This window comes from Neofelis nebulosa, chromosome 8 (assembly GCF_028018385.1).
Source record: "Neofelis nebulosa isolate mNeoNeb1 chromosome 8, mNeoNeb1.pri, whole genome shotgun sequence".
Lineage (NCBI taxonomy): Eukaryota > Metazoa > Chordata > Mammalia > Carnivora > Felidae > Neofelis > Neofelis nebulosa.
The window spans coordinates 123594982-123610031 of NC_080789.1; the positions used below are offsets into that span (position 1 = coordinate 123594982).

Consider the following 15050-nt stretch of genomic DNA (forward strand, 5'->3'; position numbering starts at 1 on the left):
GCCCTTCTTTCTGTTGGGCTAGCACAACACTTCGTGCGTGCATTTATTTATCCGAGAACATGTTAACTGAATGCCTGCTCTGTTCTTGTTCTTGGGAAATTCAAAGATGAGTGAGGATTCTCAAGGCCTCTAGGAGAAACAGACTGAGGCATAAATACCCATTATGCATTAAGTGCTGTAACAATAATTAATAGTTATTGACTGTTTACGAGGCTTTTGGAGTACTTTACGCGCAGTGTGTCGTTTAATGATAAGCAAGTATTCCCTTTGCAAAGTGTTGTGGAAACGCAGAGAAGGAAGGGTATGTCCTTGAGAGAGAGAGGAAAGCCCTCGGAGGAAGAGTACCATTTGAGTTGGATCTTGAAGAATAATCACAGTTGGGGGGGGGTGGATGTCGTGAAGAAGTGCCTGCCTGGCAGAGCAAACTGAACCTGTTCAGAGTCCAAGTTCTGTCCAAGGAGAGGAAGGTTTAGGTGATGGGTGCACGCGATGAAAGACGGCAGAAGATGACGGTGAGAGAGAAATTGTAATTCGGGCTCTAAGGAGTCACGTCGGGAACCCCAGTGTTTCCTAAAGTATGGTTGGTATATAAATGATAGGTGCCTGGCCCATGAGCAGGCCATGATTTAGGGATTGTATTGTTTTAATGTATCTCTTTTTCGAAACGAAAGGATAGTCGTGTTCAATTTATCAGAGACACATAACACTCCCATAAAATAACTTTATTTGAAGATAATAGTGACCTAATTTAATGGAAGACGAATACTGCAAATCACAGCACCGTTGATAGCTGGCCCGACATAAGGCACATGATAGAAATTTGGACAATACGGAATAACGGGAAGAATGTGGACCCTGGTCTCCTGGCTTGATCCCAGCTCCAGACCTTACCTGCTGTGTAACCTTAATAAGCCACCAACCTCTCCCAGCCTCAATTTCCTTATCTGTGACACAGGAGCCATACCATTAAGGGAGGTATTACCTGGAGAGCACTTAGCATATTTGTGAATGGATGAAAACAAGACACGAACAGTCGCCATTATCAGTTTGATTTCCCCAAACTTACATCCACCAGAAATTGGTTACGATAGTTTCTCCACATCAGTAATGCCGTTCAGCAGACTTTTCCCCTCCGAGCTCTACTCAGAGTAATCTTTCCTTATATCCTGCCATCCGTAGAGATTACACTGGATCTTTTCTCACTTCAACGCAGGCACAGACACAGGCACAGAATCTGCCTAAACTCTCAACTACATATCACGGCACAAAGAAAGCCGCCCGCTGAGGAAAGCTGCCACACGAAGGGGCCTGACCCTTTGTCATTTATTTTCCAGGCTTGTCAAGCTTCTCTTCACTGGCACACTCACGGTTAAGGGTGTGCATCCCGGGTCCATTTTATCTGCAGGCCCTGAAGGTCTTGTGATGTCTTAAAAAAAAAAAAAAAAAAAAAAAAAAAAAAATTCCCTTACACTAAATTTAAACTCCGGAAGATCATTAAGACCGTCCCTGTGGAGTTGCTTATAATAGGATTTTAACCTCCAGTTTAACTTTTGCCTGTCAAAAATTCATTTGATGGACCTACCATTCTGTTTCTTTGTGCTGGAGGCTCATTTATTTCCCGGGGTGTTGCAGAATTGCCGGAAAACTGACCACAAATGTCGGGGCCTGGTCCTCCAGCTAAGAAAGAGCACCTCAACACGGCAGGTCAGGAAAATTTCCCTAAATGCGAGTCAGAGCACAGGCCTTCCCACGTGGGCACTTTGTAGATAAGGAAACTTTGAGGTTCGGGGTGTGTTTCCGCAGTGACAGCCTGTCACGAAGGGGCAGGCATGGTGCCATCCTCCTTGCCGATGAGAGGAATGTAGGAGTTTTATTTTTAAATACGAAATGGTAGTTTGCTAATGTTGCCTTTGTGCTCTGAAGAAAGGAACTCACGGAAGGGATCACTTATTATTCCCGGTACCGATCACACTCGGAGGGGCCCCCGACAAATGATGCGACGCAAAGAATAACAGCCAAAGGTGGAGTTCAGAAACATTCGGGCGAGAACGAGCTTGCAGCCTGGGCTCGTGGCGATGGTGAAGTCTGCTAGCGATGCGCAGTTCCCCGCGACCTCCTAAGGACGCTTCCTTTAATCTGTTGCAGACTGTGGGTGCACCTTTGCTTCACATAACCCCGCCCTGTCTCGCACCTTGTCTGTCTCTCAGCTCCGGTACAAAGAGCCGTGCCACAAAGCCACGCCCGTGAGCGTCACGCCAGAGATGGAGAGGGTGAGGAGAAACCAGGAGCAGCTGAGTGCGGCAAGTGTTTCCTCTGTGTTAGCAAGCGTCATGCACTTTTATTCTTCACAGTGCTCTCCGGAAAAGCTCGAGCCCTCTACGGATCGGATGCTCTTTTCTGCAGTCCCATGCTCAAGGGCAGGAACCTTGGTTCTCCGGTGCAATCCGGGAAGTTTGGGATTGTCTGGCTATGATTTAGCCGTGTTCGTTTAGTCAAGAAGTCTTCGTTAAGCACCCCAGCGCGCCAGGCGTGATCCTGGTTACTGGTACACAAAGATGGGTGAGACCTAGTTCCTGTCTCCACGGGCCTCGTAGGTTCGTGGGCAAATCTCTCCTTTCGGGGAAGGACCTGGAGAGCAGTGGGTGTGTTGTCAACCTGAGAAGAAGAATTTAGCTGTTAGAATAGAGCAGGAGAAGACCCGGCTTGACTGGGCTGCTAAGACATAACGTCAAGGCAGGGAACCTTGTAAATAAAATGAGAAACATTAGTCAATCATCAATGCTTTATCGCTAATAAAGGAATGAGAGTTAATAATCGTGAGATACTTCCAATATGGCATGTGTGCTGAACGCTTTCTGTGAACCCGAGAGGCTGGCGCAGTTTATTTCTCTGGTTTGTAGGTGTGGGAAGCTGAGTCTTGGAGAGGTCAGAGGACATGCCAGGGACCCACAGTTTGAAGGGCCGAGCTGGGATTTGACCCCTGGATGCCCCTGGGGACCGCAGGTGCCCCCTGCTAGCTATTTTTCCCATTTTTTGGACCCTTTTGTGGAACTTTTACCAGTATAAACAATAGCGTTCTTCCTCCAAAACAGGTAGTTTTGAAAGACTTTACAATGTGAGTGTGAGTTCTTACAGGTAGAGGAGAAAATCAGGCTGAACACCACCTGATCCTTATAATATCCCTGGAAGGCAGTAGGAGGGAGAGATCTTTAGCTTCTTTTGAAGGTGGAAGCCCCAGGTCAGAATGAGAGTAAATGGTCTTCCCCAGGCTGGGCCAGCAGCTTCGCTGTGGTTCTCTTGGAATGGTTCATTCCTGTGTTTCTCCCCTATATTCCCATTGCTTTTAGTGGTGGGATTTGCAGTTTGCTTTGGCATCGAACAGCAAAATATTTATTGAAACCATCATTTATTTATTTATTTATTTATTTATTTATTTATTTATTTAAAAAATGTATTTATTTGGGGGACAGTGCAAGCGGGGGAGGGGCAGAGAGAGGCGGACAGAGGTTCCTGAGCGGGCTCTGCGCTGACAGGCTGACAGCAGCGAGCCCGATGTGGGGCTCGAGCCCACGAATCACATTATCGTGACCTGAGCCGAAGTCGGACGCTCAACCGACTGAGCCCCCCAGGCACCCCTTGAAACATCATTTTAAAGAAGCACAACGCCATTTTGTGCTTGCCACATCAGAAGAATAAGGATCCAGGTGTGGCTATGAACTGACCGGTTTCTGCATGTCTACTGTGGGGACAAGTGTGGAAAGATGGGGTTAATTTTGAGGCTCATGCTCTGTGGGGTGTGTGTGTGTGTGTGTGTGTTGACCATCCTGCTATCTACTAAAATTCTCATTTATCCTCCGCAGGTAAAATACAAAGGAGGGGTTAAACAAGCAACTTCAATTTCTGATCCACCAGAGCTGAAGAGAGCTAAAGAAAACCAGAAGAACCTCAGCAATGTGTGACCTTAGTAACTTTTTTCCTTATGACAGCAAACGTATTCTCAACATGTCAGTGAAGAGTTGTGTTTATAAAGTTCTCAAGTTGATACTGTGCTCTCAGTTGACTGCCTGTCTAACTTGAAATGGTGCGGAGTGTTAGGTGTGGGTACAGCCAGGCATTCCGGGCTCCAGAGTTCCCAGTGACCGCCAATTATGATTTTTGGCGACCGATTATCGTGGCTCCCTCTTGTCTGCACGCTTACAGTTGCTGTAGTTCCGCAAAGGGATGTGGCGATGGCTCCTAGCGTCTTGGCCCTTCGAATAAGCTTTCCCACTGCCTTTCTTGCCTGTATGTGTTCTTGTTTGTTAGCCTGTGCAGCCCTGTCGCCCACTCCCAGCTCTCGTCACTTTATTTTTGGATGATGACTTGGGGGTTAAAGTTATAAAGTATGCAAGCCTGCACAGGTCACACGGGACAGGCCCATTTTTCAGGGCACTTGTAAAGGGGGCTGTTCGTTTTTCCTCAAGCACCAACTCCTGGCCTGTTCTTAACCCCTTTCTGTTTTTGTAATCCATAGGTGTAGTTCAAGGAGAGCATCTTTTTTTGAAGTCATTAACATACAGATTGGGTTCTCTGTGGGTGCCTGGGTAGCTCAGTCGGTTAAGTGTCTGACTTTGGCTCAGGTTATGATCTCGCGGGTTCTTGAGTCTGAGCCCCGCGTCAGGCTCTGTGCTGACAGCTCAGAGCCTGGAGCCTGCTTCGGATTCTGTGGTCTCCCTCTCTCTCTGCCCCTCCCCTGCTCACATTGTGTGTCTCTCTCTCAAAGATTAAAAAAAAACAGTAAAAAAAATTTAGATTGGGTTCTCTGGAAGAGGAAATCTAGAAATCTATTAGGTTCAAAGAAATATTTTATTCTTCAAACCTTTAAAGTCTTTGGGGGCAGATCATAAAACAAAGGCAGGCCGTTGTTTGGCCATTTTCCTAACAACTGTGTTTTGGAGAAGTAGGTGCCCATCTCTGCCCGATATATCTAGGGGCAAGGTTGATATAACTCCATTACTCTCAGAAAGGAACTTCGTTATTGAGAAGGAAGAGTGGGGTCGTGGGAAGTGCAGCGACCAGTTTTTGGATGACCACAGTCGCCTATTTAGGGGTCTTTTTGAAAACCCTGCTGCAGTTAATTACTAACAGACTACAACAGTATATGGGTACGAGTGCCTTTAAGCGATATCCATGAAAGACATTTCTCACCATGTTCCTTTGTGATGCAGGGCTTACGTCCGCTTTCCTGACAGTATGCCCATGTATTTGAGTGTATTCACAGTGACGTCATTCCCAGCCATAGACGCAACGGGATGAATTGAAATTGATTTCAGATGCAAGCCTTTTAAATATGGCTAGCCCTCCGATACCACCCTCTTTTTTCCGTTGTGCCCTTTTCTCGGCTAGCTCTTTAAAATAGCTACTGTGAGACTCTTATGTAGGTGAATTGATTCACCGTGCTCTTTATTTTTTATTCCCCGCAATGATAGGTTTATTATAAAGGTCAGCTGGGAAGAGCCACGGCTTTAAGTGTAACTCCTGAAATGGAAAGAGTGAAGAAGAATCAAGAAAATCTTAGTTCGGCAAGTTGCTTTTTTCATTTTGGTCCGTTACAAAGGATGCATCCTTTATTATTTACTTGCAGTCCTTTTCTTGTTGTTGTTTTTTTTTTTCCCCCGTGAAAATAAAACGTACTCTCAAGAAACATTTGTGATACATGCAGTAGGTCCACGTGTAATTTCAGATGATTTCCAAAAGCTGCCGTTGCGCAACTCGACGTCATCATGCAAGCCCTTCCTCGGTATTTCCAGATGTGACCAATGGTTACATTCAAAGTTTAGTTTTAAACTATATTATGCTCCTTTAAACAATGATTCATGTTATTTTAGCCAGTGTCTTTGAAAGTGGTGAAGTCTTTGATGCGTAAGTTAAATAATTGTCATTGTGCAGATGTATCCCATTGAATGTGAATTGTTAGATGTTCTTTGCAAAACAAAATCAGAAATGACTCATTCCTCCAGAGTAGGGACCTAGAGGGAAAAAAATCTTTAAATGCATTGCGTATAGCATTCAGTTATTCATTAAAGGCCCATGGTGCACATCAGTGTCTTATTTGGATTGTATGCTTTCTTTTAGTAAATATCAGGGCTTCAGTTCCGAATTGCACATATGTCCTCAGGTCCTCAATCATTGCTTTCCTCATATCATGCATAACCAGCTTCATAGATAGCAGAGTTCTGCTGGTCCGTTATCAAGAAGATAGCTCATGCCTGGGAATCAGCATTTAGGGTTTACGGTTTACAGTTCGCCAGTGGCATTTCTGTCCAGAGATGCTGACCGTATTTGACATAAATTACCTTTAAGCTGTGGCCGCTTAGAAGGAAATTAGATCTGATACTCACAGTTTCTTATTCTCCACAATGGGAAAAAAAAATAAAAGGAAATAGAGGGATGCTTGGACTTGGTAGGTATATATTCTTCAACAGTGTTATGGTGGAAAACGGGGAAATATTAGAAACAGAAAAATAAATTTAGGTTTCCTTTAGTGTGGATTTTTCCTGTTTAAGTATGGTAACCACTGTTCCCGACTACACTGTTAGTGGATATCGCTCACTCACACGTTGGTTTTCGGTTAATCGAGAGATTTAGGTGGTTTTTGCTTTAGTTTTTAAAAGTGAACTTTGAGAGCAAAATTTTAGATTGTTACCCTAGAATGACATGTAATTCACTGAACAACTTACTTGGGGAATCATTTTGAATATGTTGTAGATGTGTCACTCATTTGGAACGTTTGAAAACGTGGCGTAATGTTTTCTCTTACAATTGTCGTGTTGTTTAAGTACGTTCTACTGTGTCCTTTGCAGGTAAAATATACCCAGGACCATAAACAGATGAAAGGTAGACCAAGTCTGATTTTAGATACGCCTGGTCTGAGATATGTCAAAGAAGCACAAAATCATATTTCCATGGTAGGGTACAACCAGCTCCTTCTTCTCATGACTAAAACATACTAAGGAACGGCCCCACCCGGTGTACAGAAGGCGTTGTTCACCATTAATCTGGATAACTAACCAGCATGAATGCAAAGCAAAACGCAGATGGGACCCTCCTTTGGCGGCGGGGGGGGGGGGGGGGGGTGACCGCTAACCACACTGAAATGTAATGGAAATATTTAGTCTAATAAAGTAATTTTTCTCAGTGATATTTGGGGTGTGTTTTTATTTCTAACATGACTACTCTAAATGCATTTTGTGAAAGACATTTGCTTGGACTTCTTTTCAGTTAATTTGAAGACAGAGTTTGGTATGTTTACATGTTGCAAAGAATGTGAAAGTTATGTATTTTTTTTTTAAAGCAGTTGCCTGAGATATAGTTTATCGGCCATAAGGTTTCTTCATTTAAAGTGTGCAATTCAGTGGTATATAGTAAGATTTATAGAACTGAATAACTACCACTGTAATCCAATATCAGAACATGAAAAAAATGTGTGTTTGAACTGTGTGTGTGTATGTATATATATATATACATACACACACACAAAATCATGTCAATGTGTGGAAATAGAGTATCATTTTAAAACCTATTAAAAATTAAAAAATAGCAATTTAATTTGTACCTAAGTTAGTACATTTTAGGAAATCGCCAGGATTAAACAATATATATCTTTTAAACCTTCTCACTGATATACCGGTTTATATATAATTTAAAAGAGCTTCTAACCATAATGAGGAAAACCGTTGTGAAAATCTCAGCACTTGATTTCTGATGCTAGGAAGCTGACATTTCAGACACTATTTTCGGAGTAATTGGAAAAGACACATCTACGTGGAAAATAGTCTAGATGTAGTTGATTCTGTAACAGTTGCCGTTATGTCGAAATTGTGTGAGCTCTGTTAACAATCAGGACATTTCAGTTGGAGTTTATGTTGTTTTTCCTTTTTTTCAGGTAAAATATCATGAAGATTTCGAGAAGACGAAGGGCAGAGGCTTTACTCCTGTTGTAGATGACCCCGTGACAGAGCGAGTGAGGAAGAACACCCAGGTTGTCAGCGATGCGGCCTACAAGGGCGTCCATCCTCACATGGTGGAGATGGACCGGAGACCTGGAATCATTGTTGGTAAGCTGACGGTTCTCAGCAGGTGTGCACGGTCAAAAAGGTTGTCCTTGCCCCCGCTGTAGAATCAGCCTCCTTATTCACTGGACTCGTCCTCAAATGTTGGATGTGGTGCCCAACTGAAAAGGGGTGACAGGCTAAGTGTTAACTGTTTGTGCCATGTTGAATGGGATTCATGGTCCTTGTCAGCTCTCATCGCACATCTTTTGGATTATTGGACCTTCTCTGTCTTCAATAACTTGCCGGTCTTAAGAGCGTTCTTACTTCTTAAGCCAAGGAGCGGCCCAGATACCAGCCAGGAGTGATAACAAAGGCCGGACAATTGTTTTGTTTTCCTTTAGCTAACGTACTTGAGCAATGCCTTGTAGTGCAGACATTGTCTCCATGGGGGACAGAAATAATAGAACTGATCCCATGTAGGACCTTTTACCACAAATAGTGCCAGAGAGATTCTGATGGTATTCCACAATATGAAGAGCTTATATATTTTTTTTTAATTTTTTTTTTTAACATTTATTTATTTTTGAGACAGAGAGAGACAGAGCATGAACGGGGGAGGGTCAGAGAGAGGGAGACACAGAATCGGAAACAGGCTCCAGGCTCTGAGCCGTCAGCACAGAGCCCGACGCGGGGCTCGAACTCACGGACCGCGAGATCGTGACCTGAGCCGAAGTCGGCCGCTTAACCGACTGAGCCACCCAGGCGCCCCTATTTTTTTTGATATTATCCCGAGTGGGGATAACCGAGAGCTGTCTGCAAGTGCCACAAATCTGAGAGGAAGGAAACTTCTCACTATTCCTCCTAGTTCGTCTGGGCGCATGTTCGGAACGAAGTTTTGAATGGTGGCTGAGACAACAGTGATCACACCGGAATCTAAGGCAGGGCTAGAAAGGACAGTTACTGAGTTTTTGGTACGCACAAACGACCCATACTTCCAAATGATTGTTCTTCTTCAGAGCAGTTAGCGTCTGAATTTTTGTAGCTAGCCCAGTTCTAAAGCTCAGATAATATTTTTGGGAACCATGCAACGTGCTCACCAGCAATCTCCATGTTAAGTTAGCTTCATCTTCACAAGTAAGAGCTTGCCTTTTGGAACTAGTGAAAGGCCATTTAGAGGTGAGCTGAGGGACGGAGGTGCGTATCTGACAGGGTAATGTCTTAATATAAAACAACGGTACTGAAGTCAGGGCATAAGTTTGTTGAGTGATTATTAAGTGAATCTGCAAGTCTTTTCCAAGAGCGATTCCAAATATATTGGCACACCTTCCAGATAACTGTGCACACCTTACGAAGTTGATTGTTTAAAAGAATCATATTAAGTTGGGTGGATGGGTTGAGATGTTTTTGTTGAAAGTAACATGGAATTCCTTTCTTTTTTTTTTTTAATTTAAAAAAATTTTTATTTTTGGGAGAGAGAGAGAGAGAGAGAGAGAGAGAGAGAACAAGTCGGGGAGGGCAGAGAGAGAGGGAGACACAGAATCTGAAGCAGGCTCCGGGCTCTGAACTGTCAGCACAGAGCCCGACGCGGGGCTTGAACTCACGAAGCGTGAGATCATGACCTGAGCTGAAGTCGGATGCTTTAACAGACTGAGCCACCCCGCTGCCCCATCATGGAATTAGTTTCATTGCTTTGCATTAACATCTCATAAGGGAGAGTGAGTGCAGAGGGGTCTGATTCATTCCTTGAGGGTGGAAATGCTGACAGTCTGCACGTTTACACCAGGGTCCTACTCTAGAGCAGGGGCCAGGAATGATGGTGGAAGCCTTGCTCCTGTGATATTGTCTAGACTTTGAGCTCTCAGAACTCATTACTCATTACCTTTGAGATAGGAATTATTGTTATTTTTAAAATATTTATTTTTGAGAGGGGGGTGGGACAGAGGATCCGAAGTAGGCTCTGGGCTAACAGCAGACAGCCCCACGTGGGGCTCCAGCTCATGAACCGCGAGATCATGACCTGAACTGAAGTTGGACGCTTAACCGACTGAGCCACCCAGGTGCCCCTAGAAATTACTGTTTTTTTCTAAATGCAACATATATGTCTCTAAATTATTCCCTTACTGGGTAATCCAGAGGTTGGTGCATTTCTTCTTTTGGCGGGGGGAGACTGTTTTCCACGGAGGACTTCCCTACGAAGCCCCAAAATGAAGTACATTCCACAAACGAACTTTTGAACCAGGCAGGGAGTAACTGAAGTGAGTTATTTTTAAAGTTTACTTATTTATGTTTTGAGAGAGAGAGAGAATCCCAAGCAGGCTCCACACTGTCAGTGGGGAGCCCACCGTGGGGCTTGAACTCACGAACCGTGAGATGACCTGAGCCGAAATCAAGAGTTGGATGCTTCTACTGAGCCACCCAGGTGCCCTCAGGAAGAAGTTTTTGTTCTTTCTTTGGTTTTCTCGGACAAAAACCTCTCAGTCACTCCCTGGGAATTACTCACATGTCCTTAATCAGCAGTTTATGTCAAACATTTTACTTCTTTGAGCACGAGTGTTGGGGGTTCAGGGATGCAGGGGGTGTCTGGTATGCATGTGTGTTGGGTGATGAGTCACAGGCTGCAGACAGAAGGACAATGAAAAATAAACCAGGCAACTTAAATTTGCTCACAAGATTTTCCTACCAAATCCATGTGGGTGCGACTGTCCCTTCGTTCTCTGATGTCTGCAGGACCGTGGGTTTGCTTCTACGTGTTTGCTTCTTATGTACATCTTTTTCCAGACTTGTGCTTGACTCCGGTGCTGGCTTTTTAAAATTCATTCTTGATTTGTTGATTTCTTCCTTTTGGTAAAAGACCTCAAAGTTTGGCGCACAGATCCTGGCTCCATCTTCGACATTGATCCCCTGGAAGACAATATTCAGTCTAGAAGTCTCCATATGCTCTCTGGTACTGCTTACATTTTGAGTTCCTCCTCATTTACGTGGTTTTGTCCTCAAAGTGCAGCTCATCTGAGCCTTAGAGGCACCTGGTGCCAACTGTAAATTGTGAATTTTTAAAGTTGAGGATTTGAAAAACCAAAAAAAAAAAAAAAAAATGCCATGCTGCTTTAAAATGCCATTCATCATGCATGAAAACAAACCTCGCAAAACAGCTTTTTAATATATCGGACCTAGATTAGTTTGTCCCAGGTTCACCTAGAAAGGTGTCCAGAGCTTCCTTGTTTCTGCTTTTCATTAGTGAATGTGATTTGATAGGTTTTCTGGGCTTTCAAATGCAATTATTTGGATTGCGTTAAACTGCTAAGATATAAAGGAGATTTGTTTCTCCTTTATATAAAAGGTGGGGGAGGTGTCCTATATAGCATCATGAATGTGTTAAAATAAAATAGACTTTTTGGTACCCTTAAAATTTATCTCTGAGTTTTCATATAATGCAGAATTTATGGTGTATGTCGCAAGTTCACTCGACTTTTAATTTAGACCGCGTGTTTCTAATTAAAAGCAAAAACTGAATGGCTTGGATATTTGGGTACAGGGATAGCATGCTTTGACATTTCAGACTTTCAGACAGTGTTGAACACACAGAAGCCTTGACAGTTATGCAGTTATTTCAAACCATATAAATAGATGTATTATATCCTTTGGGTCTGTCTCTACCCCCTGATCTATATTCTACATTTAATTACTGACATTAATAAAATGGAAAGCCCAAGGGAAAATAGGGACTCTAATACTTTTGTCCTCAGTTTGATCTACATAAGCAGCCAAGCTCTCATTAAATTTTCTGAAGATAAAGAAAAGGCAACAAATACTTACGCTTGGCGATTCTTGAAAACAATTATGTATAACCAGATGCTATGTTTGATAGAAACATTTTAGTTTGCTAGTGTTTCCTTAGTTCTTGTTAATTCTCCACCCCACCCCCATTTCTCCTTTAAAATCTACACTTAAAATGAGCATAAGTTGATTGTTCAACCTTGATGCACTTGACACAGCATATGTGGAAGTTTGGTAACAGGTGGCTAGAACTTGTAATGCCTGAGCTTTGGGATTTTTATTTATACGAGACCTGCTTTGTGTCCTTGTTACACTTTTCAGTAATTTTTTTGTTGTGGTTCTTCCAGTCGCTTAATCACAAATACGAATATTTTCCTTCCGCTGTAGAAAAGGCGAGTCACTATAGGAGACATCGTTCTCGCTCTCATTCGAGCAGTACTTTTGGCACAGGTCTGGGAGACGACAAGTCAGAAATATCCGAGATTTACCCCAGCTTTTCATGCTGCAGTGAGGTAACCAGGCCGTCGGATGAAGGAGGTAGTAAATTTGAATCAGTCTCAGAGAACAATAATACAGTTTTGCAAACCTGTCGTAAGTGTGCCTAACATTCTTCACCTTTGCACAAACATGTAGCCTGGGGGTGTTTGGAAATTTTAAATTCTGTTCAGAAAGTGGAGTCTTTTTCTTTTCTACTACTAATTTGCATTCCCGCACGTTTGTTTTTTCCTGTCTTTCTTCACTATTTTCACCACCAATGGATTTTTAATGACAAAAGGGTCTTGGGACCTGCTGTGTGAGTTTGTTGCATGATTGTGATGGAGGTACACAGCCAAAGTGGACAGTTGGGTTCTGTGGAGTTTGTGTTTGATTTCCATTAAGGGAAATCAATCTTACAGTTATATTGGAAGAGCTAGAAGGGGTTGCTGTGAATTTGTGTGCATTTATTATTATTTTATTATTACTTTTTTTCAAGTTTACTTATTTATTTTGAGACAGAGAGAGCGAGTGCGTGCAAGTGGGGGAAGGGCAGAGAGAGAGGAGCCGAAATGTGCGGCTCTGACTCAGGAACCATGACACCTGAGTCAAAGTGGGACACTTAACCGACTGAGCCACCCAGGCGCCCCTTGTGTGCGTTCTAACGTTGATATACATTTGCAGACAGAGTTAGATCTTGCCTAAAAGAAATCGGCTGTAGGGGCGCCTGGGTGGCTCAGTCGGTTGAGTGTCCGGCTTCAGCTCAGGTCATGATCTCACAGTTCGTGGGTTCGAGCCCCGCGTCGGGCTCTGTGCTGACAGCTCAGAGCCTGGAGCCTGTTTCAGATTCTGTGTCTCCCTCTCTCTCTGCCCCTCGCCTGCTCACACTCTGTCTCTCTATCTCTCTCTCTCAAAAATAAATTAACATAAAAAGAATTAAAAAAAAAAGAAATTGGCTGTGATACTTGAGATATGAGATTTAAAAACAAAACAAAACTGGAAAATACTGTGCATTGTTAATAATCTTCCCTATGTTTTATGTAGTCATCCTTTCTCCTGTTTTCTATATCCAAACTGGCAGATTACATCTAGACCTTTTAGTTGAAATTATTTTGGATGTTCAACTAATCCTGCTGACAAAGGTCTTACTAAGAGTTAAGACCATGGAGCAGCTCCATTTTAGTGCCGTGGGGAAGGAGGTGAGGGGTCTGAAGCACATAAGAATAAAAAGAACCCTGAATTTCCTCTTCAACCACAGAGGTCCTATCGCTGACATCCCAATGGCAGGAAATTTTGATGTTGAGCAACTTAACATGGGGGTGAGGGGCGGTTGCGGACAAAGTAAAGTGACCAAAGACCTGATAAAACCGTGAAAGCCCTTGCAATTGTATGATTGGTGTTTTGTTTTGTTTTTTTCATCCATTCAAATAAAGCACTTATGAGGTTAGAGTCAATTACATCCTATACATCTTAAACTGCATATTTAGACTGGCCTTAGCTGGGCAGAAAGTTTTGTTTTCTTTGTTGTTTCAGTTTTACTGAGGTACAATTGACATGTGAAATTGTAAGGTATCCGAAGTGTCCGTTGGGATGGTCTGATATGTGAGTACATTTGTGAAATGGACTCCCCCCCCACCCCCCAGCTGGTTACTTAGCACATCCGTCACGCCACATAGTTATCTTGTGTGTGTGTGTGTGAGAACGTTAAAGTTCTACTTTTCTAGCAAATTTCAACGATACAATACAGTGTTGTCAACTGTCGTCACCACGTTATACGTTAGATTCTCGGAGCTTGTTCTTCATATAGCTCCAAGTTTGTACCCCCTTTCCAACCTCTCCCTGTTTTCCCCACAGTCCAGCCCCCGGGCGTCCACTTTTGTGCTGTTTCTATGAGTTTGCCTTTCGTTTGTTTGTTTGTTTTGGTTTGGTTTTTAAGATCCCACCTTACTAGGACGTTTTTAAAGATCTCTTTTCTCTATGATTCTAATGAAATGTTTGTCAGGTACTTTTGCCGTCTTGTAGACACAGCAGTCATGGGGGAGCTCCCTCTTCTGTGGCTGGTTCTCTAACAAAGGGTTCAGTAAGTTCTTGAGTTTTTTGGTTTTGGACTTGGGGTTATTGATTTCTCCCTTTGGTGTCCTCTGTGGTTCTGGAGGTACAGAATAATGCCGATGTTTGATGAGACGAGCAAAATGCAAAGCAAATACAAGAATAAACTCGGAGCCATCGTAGTCAACTTGACTCAGTCCAGTGTTTTAGAGTCGATGCGATGTACCTTAGAGACTCTGCTTCAGCAGTGACCCTTCGACTTCACGTCTGTGCACCCAAGACAGCATTCATTCATTTATTCACCAAATGTTTATTGAGTGCTCTTTTACACCAGCCAAGAGCTCAGATCTGGTGATGCATAGTGCAGTGAGCAAGAGAGATGTGCATCTGCTCTAAGGGACTCGGAGTCTGGCGGGGGACTCTGACATGAAACAGATACTGACCCACGTAATGTATAATTAAGAACAGAGAAGGGGCTTTGAGGGGGAGAGCGTGGGGGCCACAAGATGTACAACCGGGGGATTTGATCTGGCCTTGATGTCAGGGGAGCCTTCCCAGAGAAGGAGGATTTGAGCCGAAACGCAAATGCTAAATGATGTTAACTGGGCAAGGAGGCTTTGGGAGAAAAATGTCTTTGCGAGAGAGAACGGAGCACTGAGATGGTGTGTGGGTGAGATGTTCGAATGGAGGTGTCGAGTAGGCAATCAGAGTCCAGGAGGA

The 15050-nt window shown here is 43.4% G+C and overlaps 1 protein-coding gene across 1 annotated transcript in view; it reads left to right on the forward strand.

Moving 5' to 3' along the window:
• NEBL (nebulette) overlaps nucleotides 1-15050 on the forward strand; it is a 111003-nt gene that overhangs the window by 69197 nt on the left and 26756 nt on the right. The window contains 7 exon segments of the mRNA XM_058681753.1: nucleotides 2208-2300; nucleotides 3861-3953; nucleotides 5469-5561; nucleotides 6843-6947; nucleotides 7925-8096; nucleotides 10885-10977; nucleotides 12195-12344. Of these exon segments, the coding sequence (XP_058537736.1) occupies nucleotides 2208-2300; nucleotides 3861-3953; nucleotides 5469-5561; nucleotides 6843-6947; nucleotides 7925-8096; nucleotides 10885-10977; nucleotides 12195-12344 (799 nt within the window).